The 19,508-nt window shown below is 35.5% G+C and overlaps 1 protein-coding gene across 4 annotated transcripts in view; it reads right to left on the bottom strand.

Moving 5' to 3' along the window:
* Positions 1-223: 223 nt before the first annotated feature.
* The window catches only part of Trpc6 (transient receptor potential cation channel subfamily C member 6), a 173,822-nt gene continuing 154,537 nt past the window's right edge, over positions 224-19,508 (bottom strand). For 2 of the 4 annotated variants that reach the window (XM_058570752.1, XM_046466823.2), the window contains exons 7-14: positions 18,998-19,262; positions 17,486-17,681; positions 16,631-16,834; positions 15,936-16,004; positions 14,939-15,013; positions 3,491-3,574; positions 1,893-1,968; positions 224-1,439 (exon numbers count right to left, since the gene is read on the bottom strand). In XM_058570752.1, the coding sequence (XP_058426735.1) occupies positions 1,288-1,439; positions 1,893-1,968; positions 3,491-3,574; positions 14,939-15,013; positions 15,936-16,004; positions 16,631-16,834; positions 17,486-17,681; positions 18,998-19,262 (1,121 nt within the window). In that variant the 3' untranslated portion in view covers positions 224-1,287. The remainder of the gene's footprint in view (positions 1,440-1,892; positions 1,969-3,490; positions 3,575-14,938; positions 15,014-15,935; positions 16,005-16,630; positions 16,835-17,485; positions 17,682-18,997; positions 19,263-19,508) is intronic. The other 2 variants (XM_046466825.2, XM_046466828.2) reach the window with 2 other exon arrangements.

The following is a 19,508-nucleotide window of genomic DNA, read 5'->3' as shown; positions in this document are numbered from 1 at the left end:
GCTGAAGTTGGAGATAAAACAGCTTTTCTGTGATTTTTTTTTTTTTTAATGAAGCTGAAGATTTACTTTAGAAGCTTCTCCTTACTGAATTTTAAGTACATTTCTGGTTAATGACCAGAATCATCTGAATGTTGATCCTCATTGTATAAACAAATGAAACTTGATTTCCCTTTTTTGTCTATGATATCACCTCACATCACCAGTAAATAATAACAACCACCTCTTGGTGAAAGCACACAAAAGCAAATTGCTGTTTTATATATTTGAGGAAAACAGTAGAACATATTGGGAATAACAAAAAAGTATTGCAAATTCCCACATCACTTTTTTCCCCTTTACATTCAGTGGCTAAATGTAATTTCATCTGTTAATGCCCTCAGAAATGGCACAAAATTGTGCTATAATTGAATCAAATAAATGCATCATTTGTGACTTTTATATTTCTCCAGCAAAAGGTCCATATTTGGACAGTAATTTTTCAGTCACAATACAAAAATCATAATATAAAGAGCTCTTGAGTGTTTACATCAACTACAAAAAAAATAGGGCAAGCATTTTATGTATGTGTATACATACTTTCATGTGCACACATACAGTCAAAACACACACACACACACACACACACACACACGTTTCCAGGGTTCAGAAAAGGAAATACCTTTTCATTATTAAGGGTAATGTTTTCAAATAGATTAATCAGAAAATACTACATAGATGTAAGCCCATTTTGCACATAGTATTGGTCATATTTGTTGGGGGTAATGTGAGGCCAATGATGACTGAATAGCATTCTTTAAATGGCCATAGATTATTTCCCCCCATATTTCTGGGCTGGGAGTCACCAGCAGGGGATCCACCAAACAGGAAGGAAAATGCCTGAACTTACCTTTGGAGGAAAAACTACACAGAAAATTATGTGGATCTGTCCCCTGCCATCTGAGATCCATTCCCAGCCATGCTCTACATGGTAATTACATCATCTCAATAGTTACACCCAAGAAAACCGTTTATAAAGCAAACTCCAAGCAACAGGGCAACATTTCCATCATCTCTACAATCGTGGTCTCAGTGATACAGTTTAATAACAAAAAATATTAGATATTTTGAGGGTTTTTTTGAATATTGAACTATTTGGTAGGTTTCAGATGATAGGATGGTCCAAGATAGCATTTTTTTAAGGATTTTTTTCTTTTTTTTTTTTTACCATTGGCACTTAAAAAAATAAATCAGAAAATAATATGGCTTCAAGTGGACAAATAAATACAAATTTTTGAGGAAGTCTTGGCATTATCTATTGCTTTCCTCTTGATTTGGCTCCAAGGATAATTTTTCCCCAAGTTTTCTAATAAGTTCTGCTAGGTCTTCCATATTCTGAGATTTTTCTTCAAGGAGTTCATAACGGAGACTTGAGATGTCCTGCTTAATTTCCTTCAGTTCCCCTGAAATGTGAGTGGTAAGAAGTTAACTATAAATACGTAACACAGGAAAACCAGTGATTCAATGCTGGGACAGGATAAAGCCAGTCACAATTTTACATACATCTTCATTTTGAATCTTTTCAAAAGAAGTCATTTCCTAATGGAGCACCAGGTTTCTACTATCTCAGATAAGTCCTCCCAGGGCAAGTTCAAAGGAAATGGTGAATGTTGCAAGGTAGGAGAAGCAGTCCCCTTCACCTGTCCCAACCACTTCCTCCAAGCCTCCACAACAATAGCTTTGTGTCTAGCAAGTGACTTCTGCAGAAAAACAGTCTGCTTCCCATGACATCATGAAGCTGATGATGGTAAGATCTGTTCTACTTTTCCCACTGGGGTGCAGTCTTCCCACACCCTCCTTTCCCAGTTTCCAACCAGCTCTGCATCAGGAGCTGTCTGTCCCTGTGTTCAACTCACCTTCATTGACTTCATCGCTCTCTTTATCGATCTGGGCTTGCAGTACATATCTTTTAATGAGCCTCTTCATTATTTTCTAGACAGAGAAAGGAGAAATCTATCTCATTATTAAGTTCATGACCAATCTTTCATTTGGAATGTATTTCCAAAGTTTACTCCCTTCAGTAAGCATTTTGGAAGTAAATATCAATGATTGATGTGTCAGGGAACACATAATATCTCCAAATTTTGTTTTTCTTTTGGAAATAATTTTCACAGCACCTGAAATAATGACTGAAAAGTTAATTCTTGAGAAAAATGAGTTTGAAATAAGCATCTAGTTCTTTATTTACATTGTTATATTTTATTTGAAAAGTATTGGAGCCAGACTTAGCCTTTCTGTTTGGCAGGTTAAAGACCACAGTATTGCAATGTGCAAAGGGGGAATTAAGCAAATGTCCAGTTGTTTATGTCCCCACCCTACTCCACAAAGACTTGTAGCGAGGGTTGATTTTATATTTGTTTTTAATGAGGAATAGCAAATTTCAATGTGATAAAGTTTTTCCAGTTTTGGTTTGTATCATACAGATATTGCTTTTATTGTTTACTTTGTATGAAAATCAGGAGTCTCAGAATGTTTGCAGAAAGTTCTGTAGGGATATATGGCTAAACCAAATCTTATCACCTAAGCCCCACATTAAATAATGGAAAATAAACTCTGTGTTCAAGAACTATTCTAAGCTGGGCACGGTGGCATATGCCTATAATCCCAGCAACTTGAGAGGCTGAGGCAGGAAGAATCGTCAGTTTGAGAACAGCAACTTAGTGAAGCCCTCCCTCAGCACCTAAGCCACTTATTAAGACCATGTCTTAAAATCAAGACCAAAAAGGGCTGGGGATGTATCTCAGTAGTAAAAGACCTCTTGGTTCAATCTCCAATACCAAAAAAAAAAAAAAAATCAAAAACAAACAAAAAAACTTATTCTAAGAATGTAATGGGCTACGTCGATGAGTATGTTTATATCAGTACCTTTATTAATAAAAGGAAAAGGTTTTTACATGCCAAAAAATAGAGAATTATTTTAATAAATCAAAATCTATTTATAGCAAGTATATATATGTATATATATTAATAGGAATATGTTTCATAAAGTGCAAAACATAGGCTACAAAACTGTTACTCATTTTGTAAGTGCTGTTAACTTGTTTATAAAATATTTCACATAATATTGAATATTAACTATATAAAAATTGTACATGTGCACACACACATATAACTTCATGTGGAGTATTTGCCACAAATAAGCAGTCTTAATTTCTTAGAGGTGAGATTTGAGGTAAATTTTCTTTTTTTTAAGATTAGCCTTTTGCAATGAACATAAATGTTCTAAGTTATATGACTCTAATTTTTTTTTCTATTTTGTTTACTTTTGTATTTAGCACTTAGAAAGTACCCGGAACATGGTATATATTCAATAAATATTTGTTGAATTAATTTATCATTTTAATATTGAGAAAAAATCCTCATGATAAAATATTATTTTATCTAACAAATTAAATAATTTGAGAATCTAAATATTAGAAATAACTAGCCTTATTTTTAAAAAATTCATGCTTACCTGATATTGTCTGGGAGGATTATTGAAACTATTTAAATGGAAATCCTCAGAGCTCCTTATACTTGATTGTTTGTTGTGCCCAAGCTGTAATTAGAATAAAAATGTAATTTTTAATTTAATTTTTATATTAAATAATGTGTGAGATTGTCTATTATATACATAAACTAATACATAGTCTCATGTATGTGAATAAACTCCTCCATAGGAATTTAACCAGAGACCTGTGCCTAATAGAAGAAAAAGTAGACCTAAATCTTCATCATGTCGGATTAAGCCCAACTTTCTTAATAAGACTCCTATAGTGCAAGAATTAAAATCAAGAATCAATAAATTGGGTGGATTCAAACTGAAAAGCTTCTTCACAACAACAAAAATAAAAAAAGAAAGAAAGAAAAACAAATTACCCAATCAGTAAATGGGCCAAGGAACTGAACAGACACTTCTTAGAGGATGATATACAATCAATAAACAAATATATGAAAAAATGTTCAACATCTCTAGCAATTAGAGAAATGCAATAAGATTTCATTTCAGTTCAGTTAGAATGGCAGCTATTAAGAATACAAACAACAATAAGTATTAGCGAGGATGTGGGGGAAAAGGCACACTCATACATTGCTGGTAGGACTGCAAATTGGTGCAACCAATATGGAAAGCAGTATGGAGATTCCTTGGAAATGGAATGGAACCGCTATTTGACCCAGCTATCCCACTCCTCGGTTTATATCCAAAGGACTTAAAAACAGCATACTACAGGGATATCTCCACAATGGAATATTACTCAGCAATAAAAGCGAATAAACTCATGGCATTTGCAGGTGAATGGATGGAGTTGGAGAATATAATACTAAGTGAAGTAAGCCAATCCCAAAAAATCAAGGGCTGAATGTCCTCTCTGATAAGTAGATGCTGATCCATAATGGGTTTGGGGGTAGGGAGCATAGGAAGAATGGAGAAACTATAGCCAGGGCAAAGGGGAGGGAAAGGAAGAGAGTGGGCATGGGGATAGGAAAGTTGGTGGAATGAGATGGACATCATTACCCTAAGTAATGTGTGAAGGCACGAATAGTGTGACTCTGCATTGTGAACAATCAGAGACATGAAAAATTGTGTTCTATGTGTACTACGAATTGAAATGCATTCTGCTATCATGTATAACAAATTAAAATAAATAAATTTAAAATAAAAAAAACCCTCATCCATATGTGTATTTTTATTTTATCTTGCTTAATATTCAGTCTTCTAATACAAATAGTGGCACTTTGAATATGACCAGTCCCTCAATGGCTATTAGAGGTTGCCTGAGGAGCCTGTTAGACTTGGTGGCTGTGCATCATGTTTTCCAAGATTCATGCTATGACTTTTCCTTAGGTACAATTATGGTAGAGGAAGAGGCAAACACATTGGAGAAATAATGGTGCTGATCTCAAGTGTCCACTGACAAGAGCCCAACAAGTCAACGGACTAACTACAACAACCACATCTGGTGTAGGGTCTGATGAAGATCCTGAAGAAGCAGCAAAGTAAGACTATGTTGTGGGACAGAATTGAGAGGCCAAGAAAGCACTAACTAATTCATTTGAACTTGGAAATTTGTATGGTACACAATTTTTAACATAACATTCTATTATGACTTTACTTTTTTCTTTTTAGGATAATTAATATATATAATTTTTTTGTCTTTGGTTGCTTCAAACTCCTCTCTTCTTTGGCCAGGTGCTGTGGCCCATCCGTGTAACCCCAGCTACTGGGGAAGCTGAGGCAGGAGGATAAAGAGTTCAAAGTCAGCCTCAGCAAAAACAAGGTACTAAGCAACTCAGTGAGACCCTGTCTCTAAATAAAAAAAAAAAAAATAGGGCTGGGGATATGGCTCAGTGGTTGAGTGCCCCTGAGTTCAATTCCTAGTACCAAAAAACCAAAAACAAACAAAATACTCCTCTCTTTTGACCTTCATAAATTTTTAATATTTATTTTATTTGTTCTTTCTAGTTATACATGAAAGTACAGTTCATTTTGATATGTTTATACAAGCATGGAGTATGTCTTATTCTAATTAGGATCCCAGTCTAATAGATGTACAATAGAGATTCACTGTGGTGTATTCTTATATGAATATAGGAAAGTCAGGTTAGATTCATTCTACTGTCTTTCCTATTCCTATCCCCACTCCCTTCCCTTCATTTCCTTTTGTCTAATCCACTGAACTTTTATCCTTCCTCCCTTTCCACATATCAGAGAGAACATTTGACCTTTGATTCACAAAATACTAAAGCAATATGTAATAAGCATGATAACATACCATATTAGCATGTTAAAAAGATGATAAAAAAAAACTAACGTATTTTCTGTAGGGAAATGGGTTTTACAACTGAAGAAGAAAACCTCAGCAAAACAGCAGCACCAAATCTCCATGTTTGGGGTAGAAGTTGTCTTCTGAGAAAGAGAGACTCTAAGAATATGTTCAAAAATACACGATTTGTACTTCCCAATATCTTAGTAGCTACAAGTAAGTTTCCATAAGACGCAAGTAAAATTCTCACTTTAACTTCAATGCTTTGTTGCTTTAGGTAGCCGTATGTCAAATTAAAATAACTGCACACACATTCACCCATTGAACAAGTATGCATTGAGAATCCTTTATACATACAGTGTAGTGCTGGGCTCTGGATATTCAAAGCAGAATATAAATAACATAGTCCAGCTGAATTAAAAAATCATAGGTAATATATGTAAAGACTGATTAAAAATCATAGAAACAACACATAAATTTGAAAACAATTATTTACAGAGCATCCATTTTCAGGTAACTTTTTCGTTAATCTCCTCTAAAAATGTCAGCAAACTTTCCATTTATTTTTACGTATATTGATTTTTAAAATCAATAGGATAATATTAAACAATTTATCAAATTAACCAAAAAATTAATCAAAAAGAGCACTTGATGGGACCATAAATGTCTTCAGTTACAATCTCATTCTGCCAGAAGCTAGTTGTAGAGCATCAGGCTATACGCTTAACTTACTGTAATCCCTTCTGATAATGATGGGAGTGGTTCCCTACAAATTTACAAATTCATGAAAAGCCTGGAAACTTTAACTAACATTTTTAACATTTTATAATAAGAAATCTGGCTTTCAAACTATGTTTTATTCCTTAAGAACTTCATTAAATATAAGGACCAGGTTCAAGTTCACATTCACCACCACCACCACCCCCTGTGTTAGGATACAGTATGAAGGGTGAAGACAGGTTCATAATGAGGGCAACAACACCCAGAAAGAGAATATGGGTGGGCTATGGCATGATTTTCTATCCATTGATAAACTCACAACCTCATAACCACTATTAATTTATTTGGTGACTCCTTTCTTGAGAGGGCAATTACACATTGATAAGGTGTTAGTGGAAATAGAAAAATTTAAAATGTGCTTCTCTGGGAAATTTCAGAAGGAAAATCTGTGGTTCTTAATATCCACGCCTCTCAATCCTTCTCACTTAAGCAGTTCTATGACACACCAGACCTGTGGAGATGCTCTTATTTCAAACCTAGCATTTTATGAATAACATATGTCTTCACTTCTCATTGAAGGTCAATTTTTTTAAACTTTTTTAGTTGTCTATGGACCTTTATTTTATTTATTTATATGCTGTGCAGAGAATCAAACAAACCCCAGTGCCAGGCAAGCACTCTACCACTGAGCCACAACCCCAGCCCCAATTCTTGAAACACTTTTCCTGGCCTAGCTGACTTGCTCTGACTTACTGTTTGTATTTTAGATTAAAGCAGAAGCTCCTCAGAGAAGCTTTCCCGGCCCATCCCATTAAAAATAGATCTTAAAAGCAAGCTAGGCCTTTTGTTTACTTCATAACACATGTCAATACTGACAGTCCTTCTCCTCAGTGCTTTGGGAGCATGGTTATTGTCTACATTCTCCCAGGAAGGAGGTGCTTCATTTTGTTCATTCCAGGGTCCCTAGAGCCTGTACTGGCATGTGGCAAGTGCAAAAAATTGTTCATTAATTAGATGAATGAAAGAAAAGTGCTTTTTGGTCACTAATGGGCTTCCCTTGTTTTCTGGACATTTTGCTCTACCAAACTCGTACAGTCTGGGTTCATGAACCAGTTGATTCCTACTCAACTACATAGTAAAGACACATTTGAAACATAGGGAATTGGTTTTAAGGCATGAGGCAGATGCTTACAAACTTGAACAGATTGGGTAGCACAGAAGAGGTAGCAATGCCAAGAAAGGCAGAAAATGGTAGTTTGCTCATTTGAGAACATATACGATTTTCTAGAGTGTGGATATGAAAGTATCAACGTCTAAACCTCCAGTGTGTTCACACAGTTTCAGCAGCACACTCTGCTCTCCCCTGCACACCTTTAGTGGGGATAGGCTTAGTTTCTCAATCCTGATGCTATTGCCATGCTGGGCTGGGAAATTCTTTGGTGGGAGGGATATTCAATGTACTGTAGAATGCTTAGCAGCATCCCTGCTTCTAACTGCCAGATGCCAATAGCAGCTCCCTTCCCATTCTTTGGTAACCCAAAATGTATCAACATCAAATCAAAATCACCCAACAGAGAACCACTAATTTAGTTAATGGTTTATGACTAAACAGCTACAACTCCATTTTGATCATTTTTTTTTGGTGACTAATTCTGCTTTAAATCTGAAATGTCAAGTTGTACATGGAAATACAACATATGTCTTTTCAGCAAAAATTCCTAGTCAGCTTCTAATATATCACAGAAATTCAATAAGTCTTTACTAAAAAAATAAATAGTACAGAGAAATAGTACATAAAACTTAATATGCAAAGAGGCATTGTAACCACTTGGTGGCAGAAAATCCCAATATATAATTATTCCCATGTCCAGCTACTAAAATAGTTTAAAATCTGAAAAGTAAGGTCTGTAACACTTTGGTACTTCTGTACATACAAGGAAATTTAACTTGCAATATGAGTAGCGTTTAAACGTAGAGATTTAGTTATTTATAGATTGTGCCAGTATTTATCATGCCACAGGGTAGGGAGTGAAGAGTCCTTTTGATTGGAAGCAATAAAGACTCTTTGTGAACTTTGTCCTACTATGTGTACCTATGGTCTCTCCAATTATGAATGAAGTATTGAAAATTCCACTTTTTTATACCTCTTACCACATTGTCTGTGTTCTTTATTCTTTTTCTTTTTCATTTCCTAATTTTGAGTTTGATATCAGCATTTCTCATCTTTTAGGTTCATTGTAGGACCAGTGAGAAACACTAAATAAACTTTTTGTTATTCTTTAGGAGGAACAAGTATGCTTCCATCTTTGGAATCCTTTACATTGCTAGAGGTAGACACGGTTCTGGAAATGTCCAGTTTATCATAAGTATTAAATGGCCTGAAGCCTGAAACAAAACAGTGAACAGAAAAGGTGTAGGCCCAATACTCGGGTAGCAGGGAGCGCAGGCGTGGAATGGAGCAGGGCTGCACTGAGCTTGCGTCTTGCTTTGCAACCAAGTAGATGTGGATTTGAATTTTGACTGCCACTTGGCTGATGTGGGATTTTGAACAGGTCATTCCTCTCACAGATTCCTCAGGTATAGAATAGTGAAAATAATCTCACCTATCTCCTAGCTAACATGAGGATAAAGTGATAAGGTATATAGAATGTGTAAGATACTGTAGTGGGAATTCTACCATTGTCAATCACTGCTAGATTAGCACTATGGTCACCTAAATTCTTATTAAAATACACATTTCCATGATCTCCTGCCAGATTTCAACTCAATAGATCTGGGAAAGGTACTAGGAATATGAAAATAGAAAATCACATGAAGAAGTGGCCCTAGCCAAGTGGACACAGTTGGAACCACTCTTTTCTGTAATTGTTTCATCAGATGATTTCAAAAAAATATCTCTGCCTAAGCAGTAGCTAAAAACCACAGTTCCTGGACAAATAACCAACAGAAAAATTCTCACTCAATACAGTGCAGAACAGACCAACTCAAGAGGGCATAAAAACCTGCTTGCTCTATAACAAACAATTTGAGAACAATCTGTTCTGAAGCTGAAACAGCAGTTATTCATGAAGTTATTCAGTATTTTCAGGTTTACATGTGATACAGTATGTGGCAGACATCAACTTTTATTTACATTCTCCTTCAGACTGTGTATCTGAAAAACTAATGCTAGCAACCACCAAAGCCAGTGGCCATTAGATTTGAGGATGTCATGGGAGATAATGAAAGGCCTGCCTACCGTGTTTCCAAAAATATTTTTATATGGCTCTTCTTACCGATTTCTGTGGTGTACCTGGAGCCAATGTGAAGGCAGCATTTGTGCAGCTAACTTAACACTTTAATCTTCAAGTGGTCAGAGGGAAGATCTGAGTGAAACAGAAACTAACTGTGCCATTCCAGATGTCAACTTTATGAAAAAGAACAAGTAAAAGCCACATGAACTGGGTAATAAAGAATAAACCATGAGAGTTTTTCTTAGTGCTTGTTAGGGCCAAACACATTCCAGTGGGAACCTATCTCAGTAACACTGGATAAAAATATTTTGAAATATAAATGATTCCCTTAAAAATATTTTTCTTCCGAATACAGTTAATGTACCAAGTATAACCAGGCTATGTGCCTCAAATTTTGTTGATCACAAACTCATATGACAAGGGGGAATAAATACTTGTGTTGATTTGAGCCTCAAGGAATCAAATGCCAAAAAGAGGGAGAAGTGTGAAGTGTATTCAGAATAACACCCTGAAAGACAAGAGAGAGAGCAGAAGGTAGAGAATGCCTCTGGCTGTGAGGGCCTGCTCACCCGTGAAAGAGGGAGAGGTCAGAAGATTGCCTGAGAAAGTCACCAGCTCCAGGGGAGCTCCAGTATAAAGATGGCCAGAGAGGAAAGAAGCACCCAGGGCCTGAAGAGCTTAGTCCCACAGGTCCCCAGCTACAGCCTGTCAGCCAGCCACACTTATCTGTGCAGACTCTTTCCATGGCTGCCACAATATAACACTACACAATGTCATGCTAAAAAGACATTAGAATCAGAGAAAACATTCGGCCAAAAATGAAGGAACTTTGATGGGGCAAAGGGGAGAGGGCATGGGAGCAGGAAAGATGGTGGAGAGATGGACATCATTACCCAAGGTATATGTATGACTGCACATATGGTGTGATGCTACATTGTGCACAACCAGAGAAATGAAAAGTTGTGCTGCAATTGTGTACAATACATCAAAATGCATTCTGTTGTTGTCTTATATACCTAATTAAATTGAATTAATGAATTAATAAAAAAAAGACATTGGAATCAATATTTTACTTCAAATTCCACAAAACTGGGCCAGATACTACAGGCTTAGTATAGTTCCTAGAGTTTGTTTTAATCTGGGGTTAAATTATGTGCTCTTGGAAAGTTTAGAGTCATCCACATCTCATTGAAAAGATATAATACACATTGGCAGATGAACAAAACAAATTTTAATATTTCTGCATTTTTATAGAAACTATGAAGAAAATTAAAATGATTTGATTGATAGATACTATAACTTCTATCATAAAGAAGGCATTTTGAGGGTTTGTGGCTCAGTGGTAGGGTGCTCACCTAGCATGCATGAGGCACAGGGTTCAATCCTCAGCACCACATAAATAAAAATAAAGATATTGTGTCTACCTTAAACTAAAACATAAAAAAAGGCATTTTGATTCTTTTCATCCTATTTGTCCAGTGATTTGTTATCTTACATCCCTTATCCTTTTGGCATGTGTATTTTCTTACTTGAAAACTATAATATGAAATTTATACTAATCCAATTTTGCAAAATTTAGATTGAGTTATTCATAACAAAATGACAAAAGGAGCCACTTCTCTATAATAGGAATATATTACAATTTTATAGTGTTTATAATTAATAAAATACCAATTTCATTATCCTAACAATCTTTTGTGGTGGACTCTACAACTTGATCACCCCTGTTTTATAGATGGGAATGCTGAGGTTCACAAAAGTTAAATAGATTGCTGAAGGTGCACAGAGGAGACAAGATCCCAATCTTCTAAGTACTTAGCTCAGTGTTCTTACTGTATCAATTTCTAAAATGTTAACAACCATACATTTGTCACAAGTAATTGGGACCAGCAGTATGTCACCAGGAATATTGGATTCAATTCTAAATATATCCACTAACTAGGGAAGCCTTTGAAAAATTATTATGTCATTTTACCTTGATCCATTTTCTTATGTAATATGCACAGATAACTCAAATAAACAACAGGAATTATTAAAGTATTCTATGAAATTATAATACATTTTTTGTTGAAAACTTTTTTTGGAGACAAGCTATTTACATTCTTTTGATAACATTTTCCCCTTCATCCTTATGTCCATTCATCTGTCCTATCCACTCATGTATTCCTTCTTCCCACAGATACTCGTGAGTCCCAATAATATGAGGACATGGAGGATCAGAGCTGAACTGAGACATGGGCTGTGTTCTCCAGGAATCCACACCCTCACCAGTTAGTCTGCCTCTTCTTCCTCTGGGCACTGGTTAGCATGCCATGAGCAATAAGATTTCACTACTTCAATACGGAAGAGGAATGGGAGGAAAAAAACTGATATGTAAGTAGCAAAATATACTTTAACCATGTGCTTTGGTGGGTATTTTATTTCATTTACTTTAGTTTTTCAGACTGTAGTAACTACAAGTAAAGAAACTCAGGCCTAAGAAGGCCACACAATTTGCTTAAGTCCCTAACTAAAAAGTGGTGGGAAAATCAAGGTAATCTGTGTGTGTGTGTGTGTGTGTGTGTGTACATGGGCATGTTACTGCCAAGCATACACAACAAATGCTAATTTTGTTGCCATTTTTCAATTAATGTATGCTGGCTTCCAAATTTATTCTGACATTATGAGTCACCATTATCATTACAGTTTCCTCCATTCACTAATTCAATTATTTCAGATCATTTTTTACAGATACATCCATTTACTTTTTTAACTGGACTCCTTTCATTTTCTGTTTGTGTTCTTTCTCTAAGACTTTTAGGACTAGTATTATCCCTCTGTAATTGCATCACTATCAAACTGTGGTTGTATGTGTTCCTTCTGCTCTCTAGTAATAAGAAAATTAATAGCTATTATGTACCTACTATGTGCCAGATATTGTTGTAAGAACTTTACATGTATGTACTAATTTAATATTCTGAACCACCCTTGGATGTTAGCACAATTACCTCCTACATTCTACAAATAAGTCAAGAGCCTTAGTGAAGCAACTTTCTATGTACATCAGACACAGACATGTATTACAATGATAGAAATTGCTTATAAAATATTTGAACCTAATTGTCTGTGTTTTTTTAAGTTTTCTATTCATGATACCTATCAGCATAAGACCAGGGGTAGCAAGCTTTTAATATAAAAAGCCAGATAATAAATATTTTGCACTCTGTGATTCACATTCAATCTGTCACATATCCTTCTTTCTTCCCCTGCTCCACAAAATTCTAAAATATAAAAACCAACACACACACACACACACACACACACACACACACAGCCTTTATTTTATGTCACCAAACAAAACAGGCAGAAAACCAAATGAGGCCTGAAGCCAAGGTTTGCAGACTCCCTAGCTACCCTCCTAACCACTATACTTCTCTGAAGTGAAATTGACTGTGAAGCTCTATTGTATGCATTACTTTTTACTTCATAAGTTTTCCTTACCTCTACCATTTTAAAATGGAATCCAGATTCACCTGGTAACCTAAAGGCAACACAAACAAAACTTCTCTGAATAGCAAGATTCTGCCAATTTTCTAAAACCCTGAATGCCACCTGCCTTGGAAGACCAGAGATTATTTTCATCTTGCCTTCTAGCTGTTTTACCCTTAGCCCAAGCTGCCGCATGGTGTGGCAGAGCCTCAGATGCAGCAGGCCTGGTGAAATTCCTGCATGAGTCTCATACTCCACATTCACACATCCCACCACAGCCTGCCTGGGATACTATTCTTTAGAAATCCTTCACAGTATACTCCTTATTTTTACCAGGGCTTATGACCCAGGGTTTCCTTTTCCCTACAATTCCCCTTTGGGTTCTGATAGGAAATGGAGAATGGACAATATACCTGTGGCTGGGATGGTTAATAAAGGAAGTCAGGAGGTTGGAGATAGGCCCTAAGTTTCCTATTTTGTTGGTGTAGGTAAAATATCCACTTAAAAAAAATAAACAAAATGACCTTCCTCCTTGGCATTTGTGTTCCATGTAACACAATCCTGGCCAGTGAAAACTCCTAATGGACACTCTTGGGAAGAGCTTCTGGAGGTGGCAGCAGATTTGCTAGCATGCCTCACTTTTCCTTTGCCCTAACTCCTTTGTGCCTCAACAGTGGACATAATGGAAGGAGGAAAAGCTGCCATCTTGTATCTGACTCAGACCAAAAAAACCCAGGAAAATCACAGACACTTGCCCCAACAACAGCCCTACACTGCCTAATTCTGGAGAGTTAAATAAGAGGGTGGAGATCAACTGCCTTATTTGAAACATCATGATTTCGGTTATTATATGCAACTGAACAGAATTCCTACTTAATACACTGCCTTCTCCTTATTCACTTGTTTCTAATATCACTTTAGTATTTATCATCCTCTGCTAGGTGTGCACAACAATAAAGGAAGCAAATATCCTGATCACCACCAAGGATTGTGCTTCTTCTATAGTTGATGCATCTTTAGGACACATTGCTCATTACGAATGGTGCTGACCACCATAGCTACAAAATTCCCACAGGACTTTTTTTGACAGCTTCTTGATTACTGACAAATAAGGAGGAACTGCTGGCTGTGTGTGTTCCTCCTGAGCTGCAGAGTTAAGTTAATCATACCAGGCCTCGGGCTCCTGACAGATTCCTCTCTTAATTTTGCCTTTTCTACATCACTACATCCCTACCCTTTATTCAATCACCCATAAGTAAATGTATGCTGAACATATATATTAAGTATATACATAATTCTTTTTGCTAATTAGACATAGGCTTATTTCTACCTCTCAATAATAGATTCTTGTGAACATTGTCAAATTCTTTTTTATTTTTACAATGTTTATTAGTGAATTCTAGTTGTACACAATATTGAAGTTCATTTTGAGATAATTATACAAGCATGGGCTATAATTTGCTCCAATTCAGTCCCTAATACTTCCACTTTCTCTCCATTTTTCCTTGCCCCTGTTCCCCTTCCTCTACTGGTCTTTTTCTATTTATTTTTAGTTTTTTTAAATTAATGCATTATAGATATACATAAAGGTGAAATTTACTGTGGGGTCAAATTCCTTAATGTATCTGTTACCTATTTCTTTATTTCTTGAAATTGCTTCCGAATGTTGGCCTCTTTTTTCTCTGAAAAGATACACTAATGACATGCATAGCTTCATATTTTCAAATATTATCTTACCTGTTTTTTGTCAAGTGATAATTTTGAAAGGTCTTCATGACTTCCCAAAATTCCAAATTTCTTTTCTTCATTTCTCTTTTAAAGATAGATGGTATATTAAGTACAATCGACAGCTGATTTAATTCTTTAGTCCATATTTTAAAAGCTAACTGGTCTAACTCTTGAAGTTTTAACAAGAAAAACGCATTCTCATAGGTCCAAGCACTTGCCCAAAACACTTTGGACAAGTGCTTGGACCTTTCCTGTGGATGCCAAATTCTCTCAGGTAGCACTTCCAATCAGACACACAAACTGTACACTCTTTTGCATTAAATAAAATAAGAAAATTTTCCATACAACTCACTGAATCCGGTAAATCATACGTCTGGAAGAAGAACATTGGTGGAACATTTTTACAAAATTCCTACAATCTAATTACTAAATTTCAAGAGGCCTTTAGAAATCTCAAAGCACTTTATATATTTATTTGACTTGATTTTCATGATGTAGATGTAATTGTTATTCCTATCTTACAGTTGTGGCAACTAGAACTTAAAGAGCTTGTTACTTGAGAATCCCAGGCAACAAGTGCCAAAGGGAACAGCAATTCAAGTATGTTTCCCTTCTATTCAATGATAGAACTGGATCATTGTGAGGGACCTCCATAATCATTTGGTCCAACTGCCCACCAACTTAGGAAGAAGAATCTTGTATAAATTCCTAATATCTGTCATCCAGAATTTATTATCTGCAGTTTTAGAGAGTTGTCTACTTTCTAAGACAGCCCGCTGCGCTGTTGGACAAATCTTATTGTTACAAGTTTGTGCTCACATAAAATGAAAATTGAAGTGTTTGTAACTTTTGCTCATTACCTCTTTTCCTAGTTTTGAAGAGACAAAAAATAAATGTATTTCCTAATAAAAAGTGGGTAGTCTAAAAATATTCTTGTTCCCCTTCAATTTTCCTTTTTCAGAAAAAACTTCCCAGTCCCTCAATTCTCCCTAATATGGCAACATACCTGTTCCCATCCTAGTTCTCCTCTTCTGGGTCTACCTAGTGTCTCCACATCTCTTCTTGGTGCAGTGTCCTGCAACCAGCAGAGATCATTGCACAGGGAAAACCTCTGCCCGGGACCCCCAATGATACACAACACTCTTCATGTGCTATAAACACATTTGAACATTTTGCAAGCATCCTACCCTCTCTTTTATGTCTTCTTGTAATTGCATCAATTCATGGGATTATTGTTTCATATCAGTATATTTGGACCTTTCTTTCTAAAGCTATTCAGTGCCAACACTGGTCTACCATGTATCATGTGAGCAATTGATTTCTGAACCAATATAAAAGCTATTTAAGAGTGTGCCAGGTTCCCACCAGTCATAAACAATGGCTGATGCTTACCTGGCTCTGTAAATGGATGGTGAAATAAGGAACTTGTAGCCACCATGCCAAACATGGGGCCCAAAATAACTCTCCCTTTTGGTACCCACTTCAGATAATGTAATATATTATTTAAACAGCATTGTGTAACTTTTCCAAAGTGCTTGTGTCACATAAAGCAAAGAACAGTGTTGCATTTAATACATTAAAGAACTTGTATTGGGGGATGGATGGACATTTCATCACAGACTGACACTTTTTAGAGTGTGGCTCAGTGATTACAATGGTCATAGTATTTAAGAGCATAATGATAAAGATCAACTAAATTACCTTATTCATCTCCGTATCCTCTTGGAAACCTTTTTTATGACCTTGAAACAGCTCAGTAATCCATTTTTTAAACTTCAGTAAGAGATAAAACAGGGACTTTGGACTTGGTACCAGGTTAAAGGGAACAGGAAGTGTTCTTCCCTCTTCAAAGTAAGAAAACCAAAGTTTCGCCCTTGCAAATTTCCACTCCACATCAGCGTCATCCTACACAGATACACATGACTGTTCAGCAGGGAAATGCACACACACACAAAAAAATTGTTCTAACACTCTGAAAAATGCTCCAGGATTTTTTCAAAATGTTAATGCTTTACTCACACAGTCTTTTCTAAATATATTTAAAATTTTGTTAGTTTTACCAACTACAGTTCTCAAAACTCACATTGTTTATAAATAAAAATACTGAAAGATAAAAATATATTTTCCTACACTCTGAAAAACACTGAAAAATGATCTCTCTTATTCTGCAATCGATCACGCATTATTCAGTACACAGACCAAGATTTCTTGAATAAAAACTATCACTACCACTATCACTATCACTCCCAACTTGAGAAAAGATAGGTTTTAAGTATCACTCAAAAAAGTTGGGGAATAGTGTTATTCATAAGCAATAGTTTTTGAATATTTTAAAATAAAGACATTTATGCTCCTTATGCCTTACAGTTCCACCACCCCCCTTCTATATTGTGATGAAAAGTACAGAATTAAAATTTTCTGGATTACTGGGTTAAATAAATAAACAGGGAAACAATAAAGAAAGACTAGTAATTCATACTTCATCCCACTGCTTAGCTGGACCCTGGAATAATCAAAATATGAAACACAGACTATACAGATGTGTAGAGATTATACCTCAATTTCCTGGAATGAACTGTTAATCATTGCAATTAGCATATTTAGCAAAACAATGACCATTGTAACATTGTAGACACCATAAAGAACATAACCGATGTTTTCAATGAATTTGTGATTATAGTTGATGACCACTGATTTCACTTCAGAAAGTCCAAATATAGCCCAGAACAGTGTCTTAAAACTCTCCTCAACTCTGGGGACAAAGAAAACAAAGAAACAAAGTAAGAAAGTATATAAATATATATATATATATATATATATATATATATATATATATATATATATAGTAATAGTAGTAAAATCAATAGTAAAATTGAGTTGATTCAGTAACATTGAACTTCTCTTTTCTGTCAAATGTATAGAATAACATTATTTATTTATTTATTTATTTATTTATTTATTTATGGTGGTGCTGAGGTTTGAACCCAGGGCTTAATGCATGCAAGGCAAGCACTCTACCAACTGAGCTATATCCCCTAGAATAATATTTAAGATCGTTGCAAGCATTGGTGACAGTGTTCTTAAGAAGCATGTAACTTGATATCTATGGCACAGAATATGCAACCAATAAGTGCGATAACATAACTTCATAACCAAAGATACTAACATTTAAATAACTGATAACTTTGACAATGAAAATGTTAAGTGTATTGCTTAATAAAAATAATATAACTTGTTAGAGTCTTCTTAGGTCTCTGGCCCATCTGTGCTTCTACTCATATCTAATAAATAAAAAACAATAGAATGCATCTTAAGGAAAAAAATAACAGTGTACACACAGTCAGTGTTACCCAAATCACTGACATGCCTTAGGTAGAAATTTCAATGCTTTAGGCATAATGACTCATCAGAGCTAAACCCATCTGCTTAACCCAGGTGGTTTCATTTCCCTGAAAAAAATGAACTTTAGAAGAATATGGAAAACAGTAGGTTCTGCTTCAGTTGGTTTTTCTCATTGTAACACTGAAGATCTAACATTTGAGTAATCGATTCCAAACAGATTTTATAAAAAACACATGTGCCCATGGTGAACTTTAGTCAAAACTCTGTTATCACTGATAACTGGAACTTTTCCAATGATAAATTCTGAGAAATTGAATTAGGAATGCAGCTGTTAATCATATTTACCAGGATCCCTAGTAAATAGGAGAGCATTTTAGGGCAATAGATGCTGGTCATTGAAAAGAGGCTATATACTGACTTTCCCACATACTAGAAGCTATGGAACATTTGGCAAATTATTTAACTTTTGAGAATTTCAATTTCCTTCTTCTGTGGAATGTGGATAATTAAGTTATTCTTAAAGGCATTTACTACAATAACTGGCTCTAAAATAGTTAGCTATTGTTATTTTAGTTTCCTATGTTTTAGATCTCATTTTAAGATCTCACATTTTGCTAAAGAACAAGAGAGAAAGTCTTTACCCAAGCATGGAATTATATGAACAATGCTAAATGAATGCTTATTCAATCGGCAATTTCCATCATCGAGACAGCTGAGACAACGTACGTTGTGAAGGCTTCATTTTGTTTTGCCCCAATGTAGTAGGAGTAGAGGTTGAACATTCCAATCATAAAGGCCACGAACACCATGATGAATATGACCATGAACTTGAAGATATCCTTTACTGTTCTACCAAGTGATATCTGCAGAGGTCCAAAGCTTTCATTTGCAGGTAAAATATATGCTATTCTGGAGAAACTTAAAACTACAGCAATTGCATAAAGACCTTCAGAAATAATTTGAGGATCAGAAGGGTCCCACTTTATCCTGGCTAGGAAAAATCAAAGACAAGAGTGATGGTAAGTTTCTTATGTAGATAACTTCTTTTCTGAGAAAAAAAAATATCATATATAATTACATTAAAAATATAGCTCACAAATGAAGTCTCTGATCTTAAAGGGTTTCTTTAGTGTCAGCTGTATTCGAGCTTCTGAATTCATTGAGAAGATGATGACTTCTGGTTTGCTAGCAATTTCCCATAAGGGTATAGCATAATATTTAAGTGCTGAACCTATAG

The sequence above is a fragment of the Marmota monax genome, unplaced genomic scaffold (genome assembly GCF_021218885.2).
Source record: "Marmota monax isolate L192 unplaced genomic scaffold, Marmota_monax_Labrador192_F-V1.1 WCK01_AAM20220418_F8-fsc00045, whole genome shotgun sequence".
Classification (NCBI taxonomy): Eukaryota; Metazoa; Chordata; class Mammalia; order Rodentia; family Sciuridae; genus Marmota; species Marmota monax.
The sequence above is the reverse complement of the archived record's forward strand: the minus strand, read 5'-3'. Positions and strand labels throughout refer to the sequence as shown.